General features: G+C 36.7%; 3 protein-coding genes across 3 annotated transcripts; 1 reads left to right on the top strand and 2 right to left on the bottom strand.

Moving 5' to 3' along the window:
* Positions 1-3: 3 nt before the first annotated feature.
* LOC124412433 (succinate dehydrogenase assembly factor 2, mitochondrial-like) lies at positions 4-1,045 on the bottom strand. The gene is made up of 4 exons (XM_046892292.1): positions 870-1,045; positions 627-775; positions 307-573; positions 4-223 (listed from the first exon to the last, which is right to left on the bottom strand). Exons 1-4 carry the CDS (start codon positions 903-905, stop codon positions 139-141), a joined length of 537 nt encoding a protein of 178 aa, XP_046748248.1. The 5' UTR covers positions 906-1,045; the 3' UTR covers positions 4-138.
* Positions 1,046-1,447: 402 nt separating this feature from the next.
* Positions 1,448-3,415, top strand: LOC124412430 (serine/threonine-protein kinase PAK 2). Its single transcript, XM_046892289.1, has one exon. The coding sequence runs from the start codon at positions 1,734-1,736 to the stop codon at positions 3,243-3,245; it is 1,512 nt and encodes a 503-aa protein (XP_046748245.1). The 5' UTR covers positions 1,448-1,733; the 3' UTR covers positions 3,246-3,415.
* A 923-nt stretch (positions 3,416-4,338) lies between these two features.
* Positions 4,339-10,618, bottom strand: LOC124412427 (dihydrolipoyllysine-residue acetyltransferase component of pyruvate dehydrogenase complex-like). Its single transcript, XM_046892286.1, has 12 exons — positions 10,119-10,618; positions 9,521-9,702; positions 9,210-9,403; positions 8,848-9,022; positions 8,560-8,753; positions 8,250-8,401; positions 7,908-8,074; positions 7,637-7,813; positions 7,338-7,522; positions 7,111-7,211; positions 6,783-6,960; positions 4,339-6,514 (listed from the first exon to the last, which is right to left on the bottom strand). The coding sequence occupies exons 1-11, from the start codon at positions 10,243-10,245 to the stop codon at positions 6,791-6,793; spliced, it is 1,824 nt and encodes a 607-aa protein (XP_046748242.1). The 5' UTR covers positions 10,246-10,618; the 3' UTR covers positions 4,339-6,514; positions 6,783-6,790.
* Between the last annotated feature and the right edge of the window lie 125 nt (positions 10,619-10,743).

Raw genomic sequence — 10,743 nt, 5'->3', positions numbered from 1 at the left:
TTCAACTTTTATTTAAATTTGTACTTTTGAGACACAACAAAATAATTTAATACTAAAACTGAGAAATAAATCCAATGTTCCCGATATGACACGTGAGCAAGTTGGATATATAAAAAAATACAAAATACTGACCCACTATTAACTCCTCCAAAACAAAGAACAATGTTGATGATCATTTGGTTTTCCATACTGTATCGTTTGTAACTGTTTTTCACTTTTGATTCTGCCAAAGAGTAAATTCATCTGTAGTGTAATGACATTTATAATATCTCTAATCGCAATGGCTACTCATTTGCAACTAATTACAATTCTGGTTGCATCAATCTGCTAACTCTGTCTTTATTTTTAACATGCTCTTTGAGCAAGTCCATGACTTCATTGTCAAACTCCGACGGAGTCGGCTTAACTTCTGCAGCCCAGTGAAATATGTCCCAGTCATTTGAAGGCAAGTTGATCAATCTATCGTACAGTACCATTTGGGATTCGTTGAAGTTGTCGAGATACTTTTTGGCAAAAGTACTAAGAAGGAGACCGTTTTCCAACATACCTCGCTTGCGAGACTGGTAAAGGAGCCTGCAAGATAATTCTAATTTAACTTTGTCCAAACAGGTTCGTTATATACCCACCTAGCTCGTTTTAAGGTTATGTCTTCCCCTTGCCGCTCCACATAAGGTGGAATGTGCGGCTCACGTGCTTCGGGATGAATAATGTTGGGATCATCACTATAGTTAACTGAGCTGCGAGAAATATTCCTTGTCAGAATGCAAGATCTAACCTGTAATAAGCAAGATTAAATAAACACCCACTTCTACGTCTTGTTACATAATTGCAAAAATATACAGAAAGAAAATGTATCGACGACAACTTACATTAAACAGTCTACTGGCCTTCGTTATAGCACTCATCTTCGTACGCTTTGAGCAGCGAAAATCCGGATGCGTGTAAAATTGCGTAAAATTATTTATTTGTTTTCCTCACGCCTGACGTAAGTATCTTCACAGTTCACCGTTCAAATGCGTATGTCAAACAACAGCGTCAAACTTGATATGGGAAACCAGTGATAAGTAAGGCAGAGCAAACGAAGTAAAATTATCAACCAATCAGATCTCTTTTCAGGATCACGTGATGTGATGATAATTATAACACACCAATGAACTACACGAAGAAACTATCGATACTGTCGATTTTGGTTGGCAGGCGCGTCGAAAAGACGGAAAAGACAGGGGTGACTCATTTGCTGAATCAGTCGAAGGCAGATGGCGATAGTGTCCGTTGGCGATCGTTAAAATTAGGTATTTTCCGTGTGAAATCGGGAAAAAGAAGTTCTATAACACTCTCTGCTGCAATATAGAACCAGCGGAAAACGTAAGGAGCGAAAGTGACGTGGATACTTGCAGTTCCAAGTTCTAGCCTGGTGCTAATTAGGTAAATGTGTAAAGCATATCAGTGTACTGTACCCACGTAAGAGAGGTCTCCAGGAGTAAGTGAGATAATTAGTGGTGTCTGTGCCGAGTGAATGATTAAATAGAACACGCCTGCAAATGAATAAAGATTGTAAATAGATAAGACTGAGACTCGCAACTTACGCGGCTGAACCCTGAATAATGGGTGTGATCAGTTTCCGCGTTTTCGATACCTTGTATTAACGCTCGCCGTTTTCTATAACTAGGAAAACAAATTCGTCAACCACGGTGGAACGCCCGTCGATAAACGTTGCTAAACCGCGTGCCAAAATGAGCCTGAGTATAACAAGGCTATTTACAAAGAAGAAGAACAGCAACGTCGAGGTAGTTTCGGAGATAGGTCTGCCGACAAACGTCACGCAGAATATCCACGTTACCAAAAATGTCGAAACTGGTCAACTCGAGGGTCTGCCCGACCGGTGGATCCAAGAATTAGACAAGCAGATAACAAAGGTCGAGCAGAGTGAGCACCCAGCAGCAGCCCTGCAGGCCATCAAGTTCTACAATTATTCGATAAAGAAAAAACCAGTCGAGGAAGTTTTTAAACCATTTGTCACAGAGAAATTGATCGACGAAGAGTCGCAAGAGATCGATAAAATCCTATCGAAAAAACAGTATCAGTCTGGGGATTCCGACGGCAGCACCTCCATCAGCTCAAATGACAGCCAGCAGAGACTACCAGACTTGCCTCCGAAGCTCAACAAACACCCCAAGCCCGCCCCACGAACAAAGGTGGAACGTTCCGAAAAAACCTTGACAGAGATATTAGAAGATTTTAATACCTACCATATTAACGAAGAAGATGAAACTCGACTGCCGGATGATATCCGTCACCCGGATGACGAGAGTCCCATACTACGAAGAAAGACTGAAGGTTCCGTGGGGAAAATGACAGAAGACGAGGTTTTCGAGGAGCTGCGAAAAATATGCAATCCCGAAGATCCACATCGAAGGTTTGAGAGAAGCAAAGAAGTAGGAGCTGGTGCGTCGGGCACTGTTTTCAGAGCCACCGACACAAGGACTGGTCAAAGAGTGGCCATCAAGGACATTGATTTGACCAAACAGCCTAAGAAGGAACTAATTCTGACAGAGATTCAAGTCTTGAAAGGATTCCATCATCCAAATCTCGTCAATTTTCTTGACGCTTATTTGGTAGACGAAAATCTATGGGTGATAATGGAACTGCTGGATGGAGGGCCATTAACGGATGTTGTCACTGAAACTATTATGAAGGAGGCCCAGATAGCGGCAGTTTGCCGCGAGGTTCTCAAAGCTGTGAGCTTTCTACATGCGAAAGGAATCATTCATAGAGACATTAAATCCGACAACATTCTACTAGGAATGAACGGGGTTGTAAAGGTGACGGATTTTGGATTTTGCGCAAACATTGTTGGCGACGAAAAACGGCAAACAATGGTTGGGACTCCGTATTGGATGGCTCCAGAGGTTGTGACGAGGAAGCAGTATGGTAAAAAAGTAGATATTTGGTCCCTTGGTATAATGGCGATTGAAATGATCGAAGGGGAGCCGCCATATTTAAAGGAAACTCCGCTTCGAGCTTTGTACTTGATCGCTGCTATAGGGAAACCGTCCATCCCGAGGTGGGATACGCTAACTCCTCATTTCCAAAATTTCCTTGAGAGATGCTTGGCTGTTGAGGTCGATGATCGAGCAACAGCTGACGAGCTGCTCGCTCATCCGTTCTTAGATAACTGTGCGGATTTATCTACACTGACGCCGCTGATTCGTGCAGCCCAAAAAATTTTGCGGAAAGGATATTAAACAAATTACATTGTCCCAAAAAGTAATTATATGGGTAGGAAAATTGAGAAAACATTCTCCCACTCGTTTCCAGCTGTGTATCACTATCGTTTCATAGTCAGTAGTCGATCCCTCGGTACATGCCGCAAAATATTTATACATACAGTTTCACTGTAATAAATTTAGCATAAGAGTTTTATCTATTTTACGAAGATTTACTTGAGATATATAATATACATATTTTTGAAGCCTGTATAAGTTTACATTTAACATTAACATGAAACAGTCATGATTAGTACATTTAGTATTGTAGTTTATCAATGATTGCAGATATGAATAATTTGATCTAGTGCGATCAAGTGTGGTCAAAGATGATCGATACTATGTTCAAGACTGACACGAAGTATTCGACGTAAAATCAAGTTACGTCACTTAACAAAAGTATTTTGCATATTCAGTCAGTGTTAAAAAAAAATCATAATTTACCTTGCGATAGACTTTTAATGATTGAAAAATCATTTGTTTTTTTCTTTAAACAAACAAAATATTTTGAGAACCACTTATTAGCACAGCTGCCAATATATATTTCTTTCTTTTTCAAGCAGGGTTGGCATTAATTGATGTATTTTACATTTCCTCAAGTGCCTAGCTTTTCGCTCAAAAGTATTTTTGCTTTTTAGCAGCATTGAAACATAACAAGTATTTTGATAAATTTTATACAAATGTGATAAGTAAGTTTCAAATAATCCCTCAAAATTTTATATGTATACAGTTTTTGCTAACCCTGGATTATATATTTGTAATTTAGCGATAACTTTTAAGAAATGAAAATCAAGCATTTTTCAAACGGACCAAACAAATGCTACATTCTACAATATAGTTTATTTCACGTAACAGTTCATTTATATGAGCATTCAGGATTTTTTCTATTTGTACTTTACACAATTTATTAGATTAAGATGATGCAATAATAATTATGCTTGTAAAGTGTGATTTGGTTGCACGTTGCCAAACAAACAAGCATTTTATATCCTAACATTGTACATAAGCCTGTAAAAACATTTTTATCGAAAATCATATTTGCATTCATAAAAATACTACTTAATACAATTCCCATGAATTTGACAATAAAATTCTGAGCAAATAATATAATCAAATATTTCCCAACGACATATAGTGTGACATCGAATTCCAGCACGCAAATTAAGAAAATAATAATTGTAAAAAGGGTTAGATGTAATACCACGACTTCCTTATCTTAATTAAGCTCTTATGCAAAGGCTGTAGTATTAAATTTCTTTAAAATATTTGCAATGTTAACATTGCAGAAGAAAGGAAGGATTAAATGGACCTTCATGAGACATCAACTGAGATGTGATACATAGATTGAATGATATTGTTGATAATTTAGTGGTTTGTGGATAACATCTGTACGACAAGTTATCAATATTAAAAAAAGCAGATTTCAAAGTATCCAATTGGTAATGGCACTAAGTTATTTATAATACCAACACTGTGCACACAAAGAGTATTTGCGACATATTTAAATAATTAATTGTGAACAAAAAATCCCCCTATTAATATTCTTTGCTTGGCTCTGAACTGCCAGTCAGATCTGTTGTGATTTTGTCAATTCTAAGAAATACAAGATGCACGACCGTCACAGCGGTAAATTGAAACCTTCATGTGCTGGGTTATAAATATTGTATGAGTTATGTATATGTAATTAAAACACGTATGTAACATTTATGTAAAAAAAAACTATCCATTTTTTCCCCCCAGTCGGAGATTGAGTAAAAACTAGTAGAAAATTTCATTCTGAAAAAATACTCGACCGAACTTTCAACCTTGGAATTGAAATGGAATCGAACGATGTAAACAGTGAGCTAAAGATACTCGTGTGGTATGTAACATATTATATATCATATCGGAAGAGAGTATGTGTTGCTATGTCGCTCAGCATTAAAATTATCACGTTGCTTGATAAGCTCAGATAAAAGTAATAAATGATACTTCTACAGAATTCAATTCCTAAATCGTGATAACGAATTACTTTACCTTTCATCTGTAGTTGAACCATAAATTTACTACAGAAATTGTTGGAATATACAATTACACGTGGAAATGAATGGATTCGGTAGTTTTCTCTCTTATCATTATATGAGTCGAATCATATAGAAATGCTGGTTACAGTTTCTTATAAGTAAAGAAGTGTATACGAATTCAATGAAATTAGGAAGTTTGATTAGGAAAAAAATTCTGGCATCCCATATGTACATAAAGCAAAGTATTTTGAAATAATTAGATCGTATTCAGTTCCGTTGCAAAATGATGATTGCAACAGTTATATGCAATTGAACTTCCAAGGTTTGTGATAAACACATCCAAACATACGTTGGCAGAGGTGACCACACGCAATACCTTTATGTGAACAGTTGAATTTGCATTCATCTGGCTCAAACGTTCAAATAAAAAAAGGAATCAAACGATAAAATAAATTCATGAAAAACTGCTATGGAAATAAAAAGTGTATCTTTATTACAGATTTTTTAATTGAGAGTTTTTATATGCGGTTATCCCGAATTGTAAGAATAATGTCCGTAATAAATAAATAAATAAATTATGAACCGAAGTAATGTTGATCTAACGATTGTAAGGCTAAAAAATAAATTTCTTGAAATACTTAGAAATCGAAATAATATGTATGTACAATACATCATATGCAGACCGAACAAAGTCCTGTATTATTGGCAAATCACTAAAAATATACAGAATATTATATTGAAACTACATGGCTATACAGTAACGTGTAGTTAATAGTAACTAAAAAAGTACAATAAATATTTTCATGGAAATTCTGTGTGCTGAATCCTATTGTACACCCTGAGTTCTAAACAGCTTTACAAACTTCTGTAATAATTCGTTATATTCATTGCCTGAGCTTGACTTGTAACATCATGGCCGTAATTCAACTATAAACCGCATGAATAAATCTGTATTGAATTGTAACATTATTTTGTGAACAAGATTCCTGATTTCATTTAAAATGTAAACGAGGTATGAGCTATAACTAAGTCAAGTTACTCTTCAAGTATCACAATCTGTTTGAATGAAGCCTGTTCTTACATCTTATTAGAAACAAACATTGTCTTTGAAGTTCAAGCTCTTAATACACCTTAGTCCTATGCATTCACACAGGTGCAGATCCATCTTTAAATAAATATTCTGTACAATTTTTCTAACTTACGAAAATTGGGAAATTTTCCGAGTTTCTTCCATGAGTATGGAACCTGAAAAAATTAGGAAGAATATTTGATCTTCATCGATATAAGATGATTCATTTGGAACATAGGCAAAAGATAAGACATGTCCAATTAAACACGTTGAACTGTGTGTAAAAATTGAATCGTTTGTGATACGTTAAAACTGTATCACAATACTTCTCAGAAATTACTGTTAGCTGAACACTATAGCATAAAACCATATAGCACTTTCCAACGTCAAAAAAATATACCAACACTCACAGTTTGTTAACTACTTAATTTTCGAATCACTTACGGGTAGAATCATAGTCGTTTATGCCTATATGCTTGAGCCCGCCCGACAGCCAAGAAAGTTGGATCTTCAAGCATGGCTCTTAAAACAGCTAGAAAATCAGCTGCCTGATCATCGTCGATTGCTCGCCTATCATATGATAGTGTCGTCGTCATTCGTGTGATGGTGTTAAAATTAGAATCTGTGGGAGAAACTTATGATGCATAATTTAGAGAGAAATTGGGTTTACCCCAAAGACTTGTACAAACAATTGATTTATAATAAAAAAAATTGATGCAAGTTCTACAACCAAGAGTGAAATCATTGGTCCATAGTCAGAAAGAAAACTTACCTAATTCCTGCCTTCCAGTGCCCACAGCTAAAATAGCTGTTTGGGGGGGATTTATTATGGCAGAAAATTCTTTAATGCCAAACATACCAAGGTTGGATATTCTGATGGAAATCAATGAAATAAAATGTGAGTAAAACTTAGAACATTTCAAAGAAGACAGTTGTTTCACATCATTTAAACACCCAATGAAACTGGATATCTTAGGCATTGCTTCAATTGAAACTTACGTAAACGTTCCACCTTGAAATTCATGCGGCTGAAGTTTTCCGTCACGAGCTCGACCAGCAAGCTCTTTAATACTAGCAGTAATATCTATCAAACCTTTTGATGGAACATCAAATATAATTGGTGTTATAAGGCCAGTTGGAATAGAAACTGCGAACGAAATATCCACTTTTTGCATTTGAATAATCTGAAATTTGATGAAAAAAAAAAAGTTCTAATGTGGCAATAGATTTATATTGCACCATTTTTTCTGCTGAGTTACAAGACTTCACATTAATATGTACAATTTTTTCAAATTTACCTGTCCATTCTGATATAACGTATTAACAGCTGGACATTCCAGGAGTGCGTGAGCAACAGCTTTAGTGATGAAATCGTTCACGGATACTTTGACATTTTCCGCCTTCAACTTTTCTCGAATTTCGTTCAGTTTGTCTATTCTCATATCCATGAATTGGTAAGAATGTGGGATGTTTCTCTAAAGAAACAAAATTTTGTTTAGAAAACAAAAAATCTGCATAATACTAGAACAAAGCAAATACGAAATACGAAGTGAGTCTTGTGTTACTGACTTTAGATTCTGCAAGTCTTTTTGCAATGACTGCCCTAATATTGCTGACAGGAACATCCTTGTAAGTAGACGGGATATTTTTCCCCAATCCAGATGGTCTTTCACTAGTATTTCCGATTGCACTTGAACTGCTTGATTTCGATGCTGCAGGAGATTGTGGCCCAGCTACTACAAAACCAGTCAAGTAATATTAAATCATTTTGCAAAAATTTGCTCAGAACTCAACTCCAATAAAATGTCTCGGATACATTTGTACCGAGGGAAATGTGAAATAGTGATCATAAAATATTTTGGTGATTATAATTCAACATGGCATACATACTAAAATGATTAGAATCTGTACCGATTTTTGGGGCTACTTTTTGCAGACCATGGGCTTGAATATGAGCAAGAACATCGCTTTTCAAAAGACGATTAGGTCGGCCAGTTCCTTTTATTGAACCAGAACTCAAATCATACTCTTCAAGTAACCTCTTGACAGCCAAACCATAGACCCTGGATCACAACGGTATTTGGACATGTAATTATGTCTGTAACACTTTTGCTAACGGTATTATAAATTCACTATTCTTAATTCACTTCCGAAATATTTAAAACTTGGGGCTGCAGTCATGCAATAAAATCAACTTCCAAAGTAACACAAACATACGTACTGCCCGCTTGGTGGTGGAAGTGCACTACGCGAAGTTGGTGCTGGTTTGAGTAATTGAGATGGTGCAGAAGGAGCAGGTTTCGAAACATTCGCAACCGGAGTAGTGGCGGGAATAACGGCCTTAGTCCAATCAGAACCCTTATCCATGGTCAAAGCAATAAGCTGGCCAACTTCAACTTGAGATCCTTCAGGTACCTGCAATGAAGATCAGCTAAAAAGTTAGCACTACGATTTTCCTAAGCAACAATCTATCTCCTCAACAGACACAAGATTATATGATAATACTTACAATTATTTTAGCCAGTACTAACTCGTCTTCGAGTTCAAAAGTCATGATAGCTTTGTCAGTCTGTATATCAGCGATAGCATCACCTGGCTCAATAGTGTCACCTTCCTTTTTGAGCCACTTTACCAATACTCCTGTTGTCATTGTTGGAGATAAAGCGGGCATCGTCAAGTCATGTCTGGAAGTGTATAAGTTGCAATATATTAACTTGGGTTTACATTTTTCGAGCTCTCGAAACTAAAGATAATTGAGAGTATTCTACTAGATGACTGGGCAATAATAGTTACATTTTCAAGTCATACTTCTTTTAATTCAAACGGAATTCCCTCCAGCTGGGAAAATATTCGCAATAAGTATTAACTCACTGTCCGTCTGGTATTGGCTGTGACGCAGATGGAGCTGATGGAGGTGGAACAGAAGGGTCCGAAGTCATAGACGAAACTGAAGGTGCTCCAGCAGTAGATCCTCCTGGCACTTCCACTGCCTTCCAATCTTCACCTTTATCCACCGTCAAAGCGATCAATGTGCCAACTTTCACGTCTTTGGTTCCTTCTGGTACCTGAAGTTTAATAAGATATCGTAAGAGAAGATGTATTTATAAAGGAAAAAATGTTGTGGCTTATGAAAGGAGCTATGAGAAAGAATATAATAATAAGGAGTAAACAAATTGAATTACGATTATTTTTGCTAGAATGGCTTCGTCGTCCATTTCCATCGTCATCACTGCCTTATCGGTTTGAATATCGGCAACAGCATCGCCAGGATCAATGTCATCTCCCTCTTTTTTCAACCATTTGATCAATGTACCTTGTTCCATGGTTGGTGACAGGGACGGCATAAGGAGTTCTCGTCCTTTTACTATTAAAGAAATTACATTTCTCACAAGCTGCATAAATGGATATTACTTGTCTTGACTTTAGTTAAAGTTTTCAAAGTTTTCAATAATTATGTACTTTTTTTTTTCTCCTGGAATTATTTTCACAAGACCAATATTTATTTTCTGGATAATTGGAACTGACGTTCTACGGATCGAAAAAAATGTTGCATAACAAAATTAGAAAACGGCTGTCTGCAAATACACGCAGAGTTACTTGGTCGATTCAAATGAAATGCGCCGTTCCTATCTCAGCAAAATCGCGTTAAGAAGATCTAATTGTAAGCTACGAAACTTCATACAATTGTTGTATTACGTGTTAATATTGGTGAGAGTGCAAACCTAACCTCTAGTAATCGCATATGTTCGTTCAAGTATTGATGAATGAAAAATTACGTACCATCGAGAATCCAGCTGGTGTGAAAACATGATCGATGATATTTTGTTGGGAGTTCAACTTTCGGTATGATCGTTTGAAAATACTTTGTCGTAAACACACCGACCCTACCCCTAAGAACTTGCGCCATTTTTCCGCACCGACAGAATAGGCCAAGGCGTAATTGGAGTTGATATTCGCGTGACCTTTTTCCTCCGAAAGTGTCCTCTGCGTCAAGGTCGTCTCTGATAGATCTCAGATAATTTATTCAGACAGATTCATTCTGTATGCAATCTACATCACTTGTGAAAATTCTTCCGTTGCGTCAATACTGACGTACTATACGTATATAATTTATGATTTTACGGTGAATTTCCGTATTGCGACCAGTTCAATGTAAGACACCCGATTAGCTCTGCGAAACGATCCGTATTAAGCTTGACGAGGGCAAATTGACGTATCATTATAAGATGATCTGAATGAACCGCGTGGCAAATACTTTCATACTTTGCATCAAATGCCTAGCAGTCGAAACATTTCTTATCAATAGCAGAAGAAAGCGCCTAAGGCCGACGAAAAGCAGACGATTAAATTTCTATGGATTTTTTATCGTGTTTCTAAAGTCGGTTACAAAATGTAACGAACCAAT

Source organism: Diprion similis, chromosome 11 (genome assembly GCF_021155765.1).
Source record: "Diprion similis isolate iyDipSimi1 chromosome 11, iyDipSimi1.1, whole genome shotgun sequence".
NCBI classification, from domain to species: Eukaryota; Metazoa; Arthropoda; class Insecta; order Hymenoptera; family Diprionidae; genus Diprion; species Diprion similis.
The sequence above is the reverse complement of the archived record's forward strand: the minus strand, read 5'-3'. Positions and strand labels throughout refer to the sequence as shown.